General features: G+C 49.9%; 1 protein-coding gene across 1 annotated transcript in view; it reads left to right on the top strand.

The window, feature by feature from the left end:
* Positions 1-10,999, top strand: part of daxx (death-domain associated protein) — a 36,528-nt gene extending 25,529 nt beyond the window's left edge. Inside the window, exons 5-6 of the mRNA XM_060850795.1 lie at positions 9,209-9,389; positions 10,137-10,999. Of these exons, the coding sequence (XP_060706778.1) occupies positions 9,209-9,389; positions 10,137-10,196 (241 nt within the window). The 3' untranslated portion in view covers positions 10,197-10,999. The remainder of the gene's footprint in view (positions 1-9,208; positions 9,390-10,136) is intronic.
* Positions 11,000-14,391: the final 3,392 nt, after the last annotated feature.

The raw sequence follows: 14,391 nt of genomic DNA on the forward strand, positions 1-14,391 counted from the left end.
GTTTTCCTTGATCCTACCTGCCAATGACTTCTCCTGTCCCCTCCTGTTGTTTTGTACCTCCCACTTTAGGTCTTCCTTGGCTAACTTGTAATTCTCAGCGCCCTAACTGAGCCTTTGTGTCTCATCCTAACATAAGTCTCCTTCTTCCTCTTGACAAGAGATTTAACTTCTTTAGTAAACCACGGCTCCCTCACTCAGCCACTTCTTCCTGGCCTGACAGGTACATACTTATCAAGGACACACAGTAGCTGGTCCTTGAATAAGCTCCACATTGCAATTGTGCCCATCCCCTGCAGTTTCCTTCCCCGTCCTATGCATCCTAAATCTTGCCTAATCGCATCATAATTACCTTTCCCCCACTTATAACTCTCGCCCTGCGGTGTATACCTATCCCTTTCCATTACTAAAGTATGGTCACGATCGCCAAAGTGCTCACCTACTTCCAAATCCAACACCTGGCCAGGTTCATTACCCAGTACCAAATCCAATGTGGCCTCATCCCTTGTTGGCCTGTCTACATATTCTGACCGGAAACCACTCTGCAGACATTGGACAAAAACTGACCTATCTAAAGGACTCAAACTATAGTATTTTCAATTAATATCTGGAAAGGTAAAGTCCCCATAACAACTATCCCTTATCTCACTCTCGTATTGAGAATGATCTTTGCTGTCCTTTCCTCTACATCTCTGGAACTTTTTGGAGGTCAGTAGAAAACTCCCAACAGGGTGACCTTGCCTTTCCTGTTTCTAACCTCAGCACATACTCAAACAACCTTCTAAATCCCAGCACCTGTAACAACCATTCCTGTCCCTGCTCTATCCATGTCTCCGAAATGGCCACAACATCGAACTCCCACGCTGCAAGTTCACCCACCTTATTCTGGATGCTCCTGGCATGGAGTTTGCACATTCTCTCCATGTCTGCGTGGGTTTCCTCCGGATGCTGTGGTTTCCTCCCACAGTCCAAAGGTGTGCAGGTCAGGTGAATTGGCCAATAGGTGCTGAATAGCCAATAGGTGCAATAGTCAGAGGGAAATGGGTCTGGGTGGGTTACTGTTCGGAGGGTCGGTGTGGACTGGTTGGGCCGAAGGGCCTGTTTTGACACTGGTGGGAATCTAATCTAACCTAATCTTCCTCGCCGGCCCCGGTCCTCACTGTCGTTCCTCTCTGCTACTGTTGCTGAAAGAGTGGATCCGGCTGGGTGGGCTGGGCTACACCAGACATAGCAATGGTAGACTCGACCCTGTCAATCCATACCAGCATCTCTGAGCTTGTGTCAAAATTATCCTCCACACAGTCCGATACGATCCTACTCTCAGTCACAACCAAGGGGGCAGCACAGTGGTATCTGGTCACGAGCAAGGAGTCAGTACTGCATCTAGTCCATCAGATCATAGGTGCAGAAATGAGGCCATTTGGCCCATCCAGGCTGCTCTACCATTCAATCATGGCCGAGAGGTTTCTCAACCCCTTTTCCCCACTTTCTCCCCATAACCTTTGACCCCCTTGCCAATGCAGAAGTAAGTATCCCTGCTTTAGTGATCCTCACTGCCCTGCCCCCCCCCCCCCCCCCCCAGCCTGCTGTGGCAGTGAATCCCATCGGTTCCCCACTCTCCGGCTGGAGACGTTTCTCCTTTTCTCCATTCTCAAAGGCCTTCCCTTTCCTCTCGGGCTGTGCCCTCGGGTCCCAGTCTCTCCTCCTAATGGAAACACCTTCCCAACATCCTCCCTGTCCAGGCCATTCAGTATTCTGCACCTTTCAATCAGGTTCCCCCTCATCCTTCTAAACTCTAGGTATAGACCCCAGAGTCATAGGGATGTACAGCACGGAAACAGACCCTTCGATCCATGCTGACCAGATATCCCAACCCAATCTAGTCCCACCTGCCAGCACCCACCCCATATCCCTCCAAACCCTTCCTATCCATATACCCATCCAGATGCCTCTTAAATGTTGTAATTGTACCAGCCTCCACCACATCCTCTGGCAGCTCATTCCATACACATACCACCCTCTGGGTGTAAAAGCTGCCCCTTATGTCTCTCTCATATCTTTCCCCTCACCCTAAACCGATACCCTCTAGTTTGAGAGTCCTGAAACGTTCCTCCTGTTAAGCCTTTCATTGCTGTGAACCTCCTCGACCCACTCCAGGGCCAATCCATCCTTCCTGAGGTATGGGACCCACAATAGCTCACAGTAACTCTAAAGGGGGTCTGACCAGAGTTTTATAAAGCTTGCATATTCTCATCCTCTTGAAATAAATGGTAACATTGGATTTGCTTTCCTAATTACTGACTCCCTTTACCAGACAATCCTGGACTCAGACTCCCGAGTCCCTTTATGCCCCTGATTTCTGGAGTTTCTCCCCATTTAGAAAATACTCCATTCCTCTCTTCCTCCTACCAAAGCACATGACTTCACGCGTTTCTATCTGCCACTTCCCTGCCCATTCTCCTGACCTGACTCAGTCCTTCTGAAGCCTCCCTGCCACCTCAATGCTGCCTGTCCTTCCACCTTACTTTGTCATCTGCAAATTTCACCAAAATGCCCTCCGTTCCCTTATCCAGATTACTGATGTATCAAGTGAAAGGTTATGGTCCCAACACTGACCCTTGTGGAACGTGTCACTGGCTGCTGTACTGAGCAGTAACCTTTCACACACCCCTCTCTGCTTTCTGCCAGACAGCTAAAGTTCTCTCCACGTCCTTGTCTTACTCAGTAGCCTGCAGTGCTGCTCCTTTATCCAGCTGGACTTCTGGAATACCTTCGATAACGTTCACTGGCTCACCTTGGTCTAACCTGCTTGGTGTCAATGTCTCATGGCATCAGGTTAAACCAGAGAGAGAGAGAGAGAGAGAGAGAGTCTCTGCTGATTCAGTACCTGTGTTCCATCCACAAACCAATCCACTGCTAATGCATCACTACCTCTCCACATTAACATGGAGGAAGCTGTCATCGGGGGCAGGGAGGAGGGCTTCAATGTCCATTGCACAGAGTAGCTCAGCAGCACAGCACAGCCCCTGCCCAGGTTGGTGGATGTAGCTGTCCCAGACCCAGTCCAGCAGCTGCTCAGAGGACAGTCCGCTGCAGATACGTTGGTGTGTGATGGTTCCAGTAAGGATGCTGGTTGTACAGTCCTTGTTGAGATGAAACTCTGCCCTAATGGTGGCCATACACTGTGTTGTTTGTGCTGCTGGGCCCCAGGTTAATGCACCGTGAGCACCTTTCTCTGAAACATTAAACGCTTGGTCCCATTTTGGATTTCAAGCTGCAGATGTTCTGCTGTGTTCCAGGGACCAGGCCACACCACCTTTCAATCAGCCCGTTCAGAGTTACTAACGCACCCCTCGAGCAGGGCCCTGGCATGCCTTGGCAGTGGAATCAGTCCTGTCTTGGTTGCTGCTGGAGGACGGGGAGGTGTAATTGTAGTTGGGGGGGGGAGGTGAGGTCCCAGCTCTCTCAGGATCTCAGTCCTTGCAGTTGACCTAAAGCTACCAGCGGTGTACACTGTAGGGAGGGTGAGCAAACTCCCCCTGGCCCCTGATCCATGGAGCTGTTCAGGTGTGAGAAAGCAGTAGGAAGGTAGTCATGGTCAGGGAGGAGATAGAGCCCAGCATCTCCAGGCTGGACAGGGAGGCAGGTTCTCCTCCACATTGATGTCAGCAACATTGGTAGGACAAAGGATGTTCTAGCTGTACGTGTGTGTTTAAAGAGGTAGGGGCTGAAATAATAACTGAGAATCTCGAAGGTCATAATCACCATCTCCACCAAGAGCGAATCTGCCTGCCCCCCCCCCCCCACCTTCCCCTCAATGGTATGACCATCCCAGTCCTCCCTAAACAACAGTTTGGGAGTTACCATTGAGCAGCAACTCATCTGGACCAGACATAGATATGAGTACAGTGTCACTCCCCTCTGATCTCCAACTTGTGGCCTGTCGACAAGGTGCAGGGTTTGGGTGGGGGGAGGGTGATGGAATACTCTGCCCAATTCCCAAACTATCCAGGACACAGGCTGCTTGATTGAACAGCTCTCCCTCCCTTCCCTGACAGCAGTGTGCACTGCCTACGTGACACTGCACTCGCATCGTTCCTACCATCGAGAAGATAAAGGAACACCAAGCACATACCCCTCCAATCATTCAGCAGTATATCACCATTCCTTCAGTGAGTTTGGGATAAAATTCCTGGAATTCCCTCCATAGTAACACTCCGTGTACCATCCAACAGTAAACCCTACTTTGGTTCTGGGTAAGGTGTTGGAAAAGGTTATAAGAGATAGGATTTCTAATCATTTGGAAAGGAGTAGTTTGATTAGGGATAGTCAGCACGGTTTTGTGAAGGATAGGTCGTGCCTCTCAAACTTTAGAGTTCTTGAGAAGGTGACCAAGCAGGTGGATGAGGGTAAACCGGTTGTGTATAGGAACGTCAGGAAGCTGTTTGAAGGGTTCCCTACGGGAGGCTATTGCACAAAGTAGAGTTTCGGGATTGGAGATAATTCAGCGTCTTGGGTCAGAAAGAAGACTGGGTGGTGGCTGATGGGAAATGTTCTCCCTGGAGCTCGGTCACCAGTGTGTACCACAAGGATCTGTTTGGGGACCACTGCTGTCTGTCGTTTTTATAAATGATCTGGAGGTGGGGGTGGAAGGATGGGTTAGTATATTTGCAGATGACACTAAGGTAGGCAGAGTTGTGGATAGTGCCGAGGGATGTTGTGGGTTACAGAGGAACATAGATAAGATGCAGTGCTGGGCTGAGAAGTGGCAAGTGGAGTTTAATGTGGAAAAGTGTGAGGTAGTTCACATCGGAAGGAGTAACAGGAATGCAGAGTCCTGGGCTAATGGTAAAATTCTCGGCAGTGTAGATGACCAGAGAGATCTTGGTGTCCAGGTGTATAAATCCCTGAAAGTTGCCACCCAGGTTGACAGGGTTGTTATGAAGGCATATGGTGGCTTGGCATTTATTGGTGGGGGGAGTGAGTTTCAGAGCCACGAGGGCATACTGCAGCTGTACAGAACTCTGGTGTGGCTGCACTTGGAGTATTGCGTATGGATTTGGTCACTGCATTATAGGAAAGATGTGGAAGCTGTGGCTGGTAATTGGCTTTCACGTCCCAGACGGTTACGGTGTCTAACCATCACTGACTGGATACTTCACTGTCAGCCTCCTGAGGGTTACCATTTAACCAGAAACTGAACAAGACGCACTGTGATGACAAGAGACTGGGGATTCTTTGGAAACTAGCTTCCCTGTGAGCTCCCTTGTAGCTGGCCACAATCTACACGATGTGCAGTGTGGAGGAACATGTCACTGACTGGGATGGCTGCATCCCCAACAGGACTTCAAATGTGACGCTATCCAGGACAAAGCTCGACAGGATGTACACCACCTTCCGTATTGGTGTACCCTGACAGTGCTGTGTACCATCTACAAGGGTGCTGGGGCTCAAGGACAGGGAATTAGAACCATCATTGAACATGGAACAATACAGCCCTACATGTTGTGCTGACCTGTGATCTAATCTAAGCCCATCCCCCTACACTATCCCATCATCATCCATGGGCTTATCCAAAGACTGTTTAAATCTCCCTCATGTGGCTGAGTTAACGACATTGGCAGGCAGGGCATTCCACACCCTTACCACTCTGAGTAAAGAACCTGCCTCTCACATCTGTCTTAAATCTATCACCCCTCAACTTGTCACTCTGCCTCCTGGCCAGCTGACAGCGTCATCCTAGGGCAAAGACTTTCACTGTCTCCCCTATCTCACACAATCTGTGCAAGATTGGGAAAGAAACCTTTTTTTTGTTGTTGTCCCAGTGGGATTTTGTGAGTTACCGAGGGAGCAGCATGTCTGATGGCCTCCCGTCAAACAGCTGTATCCGTTTCTGTTAACCTCGAGCTGGAAAGGTGAGGAGGCAGATTTCTGGTCTTGTTCTTAAGCTGCTGTTTCCTGGTGAGTTGGGACAGTGGAGCTGTAGGCAGCAGGGCCAGGGTCTGTTCAGATTCCAGGCCTTGGCGGAGCAGCCTTCGCTGTCTGCCAGAGTTTCCTTTCTCCCTCCGTGCACTAACTCCGGTTTAAATGCCTACTTTTGCCAGTCCCTGTATCGGTTTTAAATGGCAGCTTTATTGTTTGGCTGTGGTTGTGGTTGTACCTGGTTTAATGCTCCATTAGGTGGAAGATACCCAGTGGTCCCATTGGGGTGGGATTTACCTGATTGGGCCACAACGCCAGTTTGAGAATGGGACTCCCATTACAATCCCGGTGGGAAAGAAGCTTTCTCTCTCTCTCTCTCTCTCTCTCTCTCTCTTTGTGTTGTCTTCCTTGCTGCCTGCTCTGTGTTCACCCCTGGTTCCAAGCAGACACTGATCTAAACCACTTCATCTTTAGTTGTGAGTAATGTGAGGGCTGGACAGTTTCCTTTCTCTGTCTCACTGGCTGTTACGACGCTGTCTGTAAGAGGGGAGTCGGTCTTGTCATTATCATTGTGTCTGTGTATCATTCAGTATCAGGAACAAATCAACCAGCCAATTGCAGACACTAGCAAAGATATTAAAGTTTAATCTATATAATATCGGTCTTGGAAAATACCCTGTCTGTCTAGGGTACAAATCTGTGGTGCCTTAAATGTACTCTGGCCAGGAACACGAAGGTGGAATGGGGAATTATTCCCACTGTCTGTTTGCACTGGGATTCCTGCCTGGAACCAGTATCACTGGCTGGATTCTCCCTATCCAGAGGTAGAGCTGATTTTGAACTCTCTGGTTGTAGCAGTAAAGTATTAAGCGCAGAGTCCCTACAGAATGTAGTCCTCCAGGGGGTTTTCAGCAGAGAGCTGTTATCTTACAAGAGTTTCTCCCACCTCCTTAAAAAAGGCTCACTGCACCTGAAACCAAAACCGGAAACTGCTGGAAAAGCTCAGCAGGTCTGGCAGCATCTGTGGAGAGAGAGCAGCGGGAATGCTTGCTACAAATTCTGGTTTTGTTTCTGATTTCCAGACTTCTTTCGGTTTTTGTTCATTGGACCTGAAACTGCTTTCTCTCTACAGACACTGCCAGACCTGCTGAGAGTCTCTGGCAATTTCTGTTCATGTTTCTGTCATTTGTGATTGAATCCAGGATCGATCTTGTACCTAAACTGGGTCATTGACCACTCAGCAGTGTGGTTCAGAACTCCAGCGTCTTTCACCGATGAAGCAAGGCTGCTTTCACTCACTCACTGCCCTTTTCAAAAGGATGGAAATGACGCTGCTAGGAAATGGGTAACTTTCCATAGAACTGTATCTGTCCTGGAGTGGGATTCCAGTGTTGGTCCCATGCCTGAGTTTGACAGTGTTCCAGTACTGTGGCAGTTGTCAGTGTCATAGCCCACGATCTTTCTGCTGACTGTTTATAGAAACCTAGAAACTGATGCAGGACTAGGCCATTTGGCCCTTTTGAGCCTGTCCCACCGTTCAATATCTCTCGGTATCCCATTCCTGCCCTCCCCCCATGCCCCCGATTCCTTTTAACTGCAAGACCCACCTCCAGCTCCCTCTATCTAATGAACTGGCCCCTGTAGCTTCCTGTGGGAGAGAATCCCACAGGTTCACAGCTCCCCGAGGGAAGAAATTCTTCCTCATCTCAGTCCTCCCTACCTCTGTGACCCCTTTGTTCTGGACTTTCCCAACATCGGGACCATTCTTCCCATATCTAGCCTGTCCAGTCCCATCAGGATATTATATGTTTCTGTGAGACTCTTTTCCCCCCGTGCTTGTAAATTCCAGCACGGACAAGCCCCGTTGGTCCAGTCTTTGCTCCCATTCAGTCCTGCTGTGCCGTGCCGTGCCGGGAAACAGTCTGGTAAACCCTTGCTGGACTCTGTCAATAGCAGGATTGTCCTCCCTCAGACTCGGTGAATCTTTCCCCTTCACTATGAACCACTGACTCCGAGCTGCGTCTCAGTGTCCCTTGCACGTTGGGAGACAGTAACTTCTTGAAGGTGAGAGTTTGGGTTGGAACGGGCAGGGCAGCCTCTTCTGAGGCTGTAGTAGGGCCGTGGAGTGACTGGGGAAACACAGCTGAGGATTGTAGAGAATCTACAGGACTGGAATCCCGGGGCCTGGGACTCATCAGTAAAATGGGTCCTGGAGCTGGGCAGTATGGAAGCAGAGCCTTGGGTCTAACCCCTCCTCACCAATCAGATATCCGAAATTAATCTCGTCCCATTTGCCAGCTCTTGGCCCATATCCCTCTGAACTCTTCCTGTTCATGTGGCATCTGGATGGGAACATGCACCACCCTCTGTGTGCAAAAGTTGTCCCCTTTGATCCCTTTTAAATCTTCCCCTCACACCCTAAACCTGTGTCCCTGTTCAGGACTCCCTGACCCCAGGGAAGAGACTTTGCCTATTTACCCTATCCATGCCCCTCGTGATTTTACAATTCTCTAAGGTCACTCCTCAGCCTCCGACGCTCCAGGGAAAACAGCCCCAGCCTGTTCAGCCTCTCCCTGTAGCTCAGATCCTCCAACCCTGGCAACATCCTTGTAAATCTTTCCTGAACCCTTTCAAGTTTCACAACATCTTTCTAATATTCCAACAGTGGCCTGACCAATATTGTGTACAGCTGCAACATGACCTCCCAACACCTGTACTCAATACTCTGACCAATAAAGGAAAGCATACCAAATGCCGCCTTCACTATCCTATCTACCTGTGACTTCACTTTCAAGGAGCTATGAACCTGCACTCCAAGGTCTCTTTGTTCAGCAACACTCCCTAGGACCTTACCATTAAGTGTATAAGTCCTGCTAAGATTTGCTTTCCCAAAATGCAGCACCTCACATTTATCTGAATTAAACTCCATCTGCCACTTCTCAGCTCATTGGCCCATCTGGTCCAGATCCTGTTGTAATCTGAGGTAACCCTCTTCGCTGTCCACTACACCTCCAATTTTGGTGTCATTTGCAAACTTACTAACTGTACCTCTTATGCTCGCATCCAAATCATTTATGCAAATGACAAAAAGTAGAGGACCCAGCACCGATCCTTGTGGCACTCCACTGGTCACAGGCCTCCAGTCTGATAAACAACCCTCCACCACCACCCTCTGTCTTCTATCTGCATTCCATTCAATGATTGGAATCAACTGGAATTATTGAAAGAGAGAAATGCTGTGTCTGGTATATTTTTTCACTTTCTCTGTTTATTCCTCGCTGGAAACCAGAAGTCTGGATGTGATCGAGCTGATGGAGTCTGACGAAGGGCTGGAGGAGTCACTGATGGACTGTGCAGAGTCTACCGTGCCTGTCAAATCTCTGCTGCCTGCTGTAGATTCAACCCGTGCAGATTCCCCCCTGGTCAGTGTGGTCACCAGTTCACAGCCCAGCCCTGTGAGACACACACGGGTAAAGGCACACTGCTGTCTATGTTCATTTACCTTTAACGGGCGGGGCAGGGGGGAGGGTTCCCGGTGTGCTGACGTTCAGCCTGACGCCTGTCATTGTTCCTCTCGGTTTGGTCTGGCTGGTGAAACTCGGCGCAATCATTGCCCAGCACCGCAGTGGAACAGTGAATTAAAGTACCCGACCTGCTCTGTCCCGCCGCCCCCTCGCAGTTTGGAATGCTGTGTCCCCTGCCTTCTCTCCACAGAGAACAATCCCGACCCCTCTGATCTATCCGCGCGTCTGAAATCCCTTACCTATTGACCCCTCCTGAAGTGTGAGCCGTGTAGAGCATGTGGCCTGAAGATGCTTCAGCACGCAGCTGTGGGAGTCGGAGCTGTTTAATTGGGAGTTCCCCCAGCACTCTCTCCAAAGCTGAAGGGGTGGCTGAGTGCTGGCAGACCCTAGTTCCTCCCAGGCTGCTCCCGCTGGTGGTCCTTTTCATCTCGGTGCTTCTGAGACTCCACTGTCCTCCATTAGACCATGTGTTAGTGTTTGTAAATCCTGGGTTGCAGTGGTGGATGGGGAGTTCTCTGGTCAGCACTATCCCATCCATCAGGCCCTTCCGTGTCCCCAATCCGAGCACTCTGTGGTTGTCCCTCCATTGTCAGTACCTTCCACCTCACGGAGGCTGGATAATGCTTTGAGTGAAAGGTTATCTGTGTGCAGCAAGTTTACTGACCCTCTTTGGTGCTTGTTCTTTTTTTTCAGGTGAATGTGGCCACGCAGTGTGACCCGGAAGAGATTATTGTTCTCTCAGACTCTGACTGAGGTCCTGGAGGAAGGTGTTTACTGACTGGGCTCCTCCATCACAAGGAGTGCTGCAAATTGTCTTCAGAACAGGAGAAAGCTTGCACTGACACTGCGGGGTACCTCCCTCCTGCTCACTATCTCTCTGTCTCCCTCACTCTGTCTCTCCCTCTGCTCATGTCCCTTGTATCAAATACAAGTGTCGCAAGACCGAAAAGAAACTGCAAGCAACATTTCGTTTTTTCAAAAAAGATTTTGCCGTGTTCGGGCGTGAGGAAGTTTCCGCCTTTGGGAATGTCTGGAACTGGGTCAAAAAAACAGGAATGGGCTCTTTACCCACATTGATCACTCTCCTCAGCGGGAGGGAGGGAGGGAGGGGAGGGAAGCTGTCCTGTTTTGAGGTGGAAGGTTGTTTTTTTGAAATTGATGTATAAATTAATCTGCCGTCTTTTGTTAGCAGTGCACTGTGCACAGTGCAGTTGATGCATTTTCAGACAGTCAAAGGTAAGCATCACTTTTTAAAAGAAAAATATATCTCTCTATATTTAAAAGCAAACTTGTGGACTGCTCAGTGCTGCACCTCATCCTTCTGAAAACATGGATTAACCAGGACACATTGAAATTAAATTCTCATCTGAGTTGTGATGGTAAAAGGCAGTTTTTCTCATTAACTGTACAACTCCCATCTGCATTTCCTGAAGTTTATTTTCAGTTCTCAATCTTTGTTCTTTCGCTGTCTGTCTCTCGGGCGGTTCTCTGTCTATCTGTCTGTCTGTCGGTCTGTCTGTCGGTCTGTCTCTCCCTCCCCCCCCACCCCCCTTTCCCTCCCAACCCCCCCCCCACCCCCCTTTCCCTCCCAACCCCCCCCCCCCCCCCCCCCTTTCCCTCCCAACCCCCCCTTTCCCTCTCCCCCTTTTCCTTTCCCTCCCCCCCCCACCTTCCCTTTCCTTCCCTCCCCTCTCTCCCTTTTCCCCTCACCCTCTTTCTCTCTTTCCCTCCCTCCCTCTCTTTCTTTCCCTCCCTCCCTCTCTTTCCCTCCCCTCCCTCCCTCCCTTTTTTCCCTCGCCCTCTCTCCCTCTCTCTCTCTCCCTCTCTTTTCACTCTCACTCTCACTCCCTCACTCTCCCTCCCTCCCTCCACCACCCCCCCCTCCCCCCCAATTCTTCTGCAGTTCCTTGCCCTTCCCTCTTGTCTCTATTAGTCACAGCCGTTTTAAATGCAGGGTTAAGTTTTTCGCTCTGTCCTCTGAGAAGATTGCTGATTGGGAGAAGAGATGCAGAGCTGGGAGCCAGCCCTGACCTTGCGATGTGCTGTCTGTTCTTGTGTCTGTGGGAACGAGTGGGGGCTGTGATGGTCAACCCTGCACTACCCGCAGCTAAAACCCCCACACCTCCGTGTGGCTGATCTGAAAGCCCAGAAAATACTCGATCATCGTGTATCGTATACAGAGAGAGTTCAGCAAGTTAGCCAGCAGTGATATCGCCTGTAGCCTGGAGATGAATTACTCAAACGTGGTATGGTAATAGGAGGTTTACTGATGTGTCTTAGGATTAGAAATGTTCTGCATACCTGGAGCTGGTCTTGACCCGTGCTGGGCTGGGGGTGGACCTGCTCAGGACCTCTGTGCTGTCTTTACTGAGGCATGGACGGGGTGGAGTGAATTTACTGGGGCTGAACTTGTGCATTTTTGACTGGTATCTCCTGTCTATGAGTGTCACTGCCTCTTGGTGAGTCCCGAGCTCAGCTCTGCATTTGGCTGGTTACAGGTTGGGGAATGGGGGTGGAGATGTGTGCTGGATTCAGCTAGCCCCCCTGGCGGTGTGTCGAGTCTCTTTCCCCCCCCCACCCCTTAGCCAGTCAGATTGTCCAATATCACCATGCTTTACTGAGACACTACAGCTGGGCCCTGAACACAGACCCTGCAGCCCAGAGGTAGGGACACTACCACCAAGTCACAGCACTCCCAGCATAGGCTGTATTTTCTCCACCTTTAACACTCTGAAATGAGCCGCATCGTTAATACCAGATCAGTGAGAGTCGCCCACTTATTCATCCAGAGCGTTTCGGACTTGCTAACAAGCAACCTCCTGCTATCTTTTTTTCTTTCTCCTCTTTCTTTCTTTCTTTTGTTTTTCTTCTTCTTTTTCCTTTCTCTTCCTTTCTTTCTTTCTTTCTTTCTTTTTTTTTTTCTTTCTTCTTTCTTTCTTTCTTTCTTTCTTTCTTTCTTTCTTTCTCTTTCTCTCTCTCTCTCTCTCTCTCTTGCACACACTCTTCCCCTCCCCTCACAGCTCCTGTACTCTGCTCTCTCTGTCTCTCTCCCTCTCCCCTCACAATTCTCTCTCTCTCTCTCCCCCCCCCCCCACTCGCAGCTCCTGCACTCTGCTCTCTCTTCCCCCCCCCCCCACATTGCACCTCCTGCGCACACTCCCCCCTCGCAGCTCCTGCACTCTGCTCTCTCTCCCCCCCCCCCATTGCACCTCCTGCGCGCACACTCCCCCCTCGCAGCTCCTGCACTCTGCTCTCTCTCCCCCCCCATTGCACCTCCTGCGCACACACTCCCCCCTCGCAGCTCCTGCACTCTGCTCTCTCCCTCTCCCCTCACAGTTCCTTTTCTCTCTCTCTCTCTCTCTCTCTCTCCCCCCCCCACCCCCCCCGCAGCTCCTGCACCCTGCGCGCTCGCTCTCGCTCTCTTTCCCTCCCCCACTGTTTCCCCCTCTCTGTAGCTGATGTGTTCCTGCCCCAATGATGTTTGTAAGGGAACCTCTCTTGAGTCTTGCATCCTTTATTAAACTTTCACCTCCTCGTGATGTTGTTTTTCCTGTGAGTCTGGGTTTGGTTGATTTGCGTATGTTGTCCAGGGTGATTTGTGAGATTACTGACTGATGGAGGGTGACCTCCAGACCCTGTACTGCTTCCTTGCAAAAACGCTGCAATGCTCCTGAACCACATGTCCTTCTTGCCTGAAGCATTTGTTAGAGTCACAGGGATGTACAGCACAGAATCAGACCCTTCGGCCCAACCCATCCATGCTGACCAGATATCCCAACCCAATCTAGTCCCACCTGCCAGCACCCAGCCCATATCCCTCCAAACCCTTCCTATTCATATACCCATCCGAATGCCTCTTAAATTTTGAAATTGTACCAGCCTCCACCACTTCCTCTGGCAGCTCATTCCATACACGTACCACCCTCTGTGAAAAAGTTGCCCCTTAGGTCTCTTTTATATCTTTCCCCTCTCACCCTAAACCTATGACCTCTAGTTCTGGACTCCCTGACCCCAGGGAAAAGACTTTGTCTATTTACCCTATCCATGCCCCTCATAATTTTGTAAATCTCTATAAGGTCACCCCTCAGCCTCCGATGCTCCAGGGAAAACAGCCCCAGCCTGTTCAGCCTCTCCCTGTAGCTCAGATCCTCCAACCCTGGCAACATCCTTGTAAATCTTTTCTGAACCCTTTCAAGTTTCACAACATCTTTCCGATAGGAAGGAGACCAGAATTGCACGCAATATTCCAACAGTGGCCTAACCAATGTCCTGTACAGCCGCAACATGACCCTCCCAACTCCTGTACTCAATACTCTGACCAATAAAGGAAAGCATACCAAACATCGCCTTCACTATCCTATCTTTCTGCAACTCCACTTTCAAGGAATTATGAACCTGCACCCCAAGATTTATTTATTCAGCAACACTCCCTCGGTCCTTACCATTAAGTGTATAAGTCCTGCTAAGATTTGCTTTCCCAAAATGCAGCACCTCACATTTATCTGAATTAAACCTCATCTGCCACTTCTCAGCCCATTGGCCCATCTGGTCCAGATCCTGTTGTAATCTGAGGTAACCCTCTTCGCTGTCCACTACATCTCCAATTTTGGTGTCATCTGCAAACTTACTAACTGTACCTCTTATGCTCGCATCCAAATCATTTATATAAATGACAAAAAGTAGAGGACCCAGCACCGATCCTTGTGGCACTCCACTGGTCACAGGCCTCCAGTCTGAAAAATAACCCTTCACCATCACCCTCTGTCTTCTACTTTTGAGCCAGTTCTGTATCCAAATGGCTAGTTCTCCTTGTATTCTATGAGATCTAACCTTGCTAATCAGTCTCCCATGGGGAACCTTGTCGAATGCCTTACTGAAGTCCATATAGGTCACATCTACCGCTCTGCCCTCAGCAATCCTCTTTGCTACTTCTTCAAAAAAACTCGAT

This window comes from Hemiscyllium ocellatum, chromosome 35, assembly GCF_020745735.1.
Source record: "Hemiscyllium ocellatum isolate sHemOce1 chromosome 35, sHemOce1.pat.X.cur, whole genome shotgun sequence".
NCBI classification, from domain to species: domain Eukaryota; kingdom Metazoa; phylum Chordata; class Chondrichthyes; order Orectolobiformes; family Hemiscylliidae; genus Hemiscyllium; species Hemiscyllium ocellatum.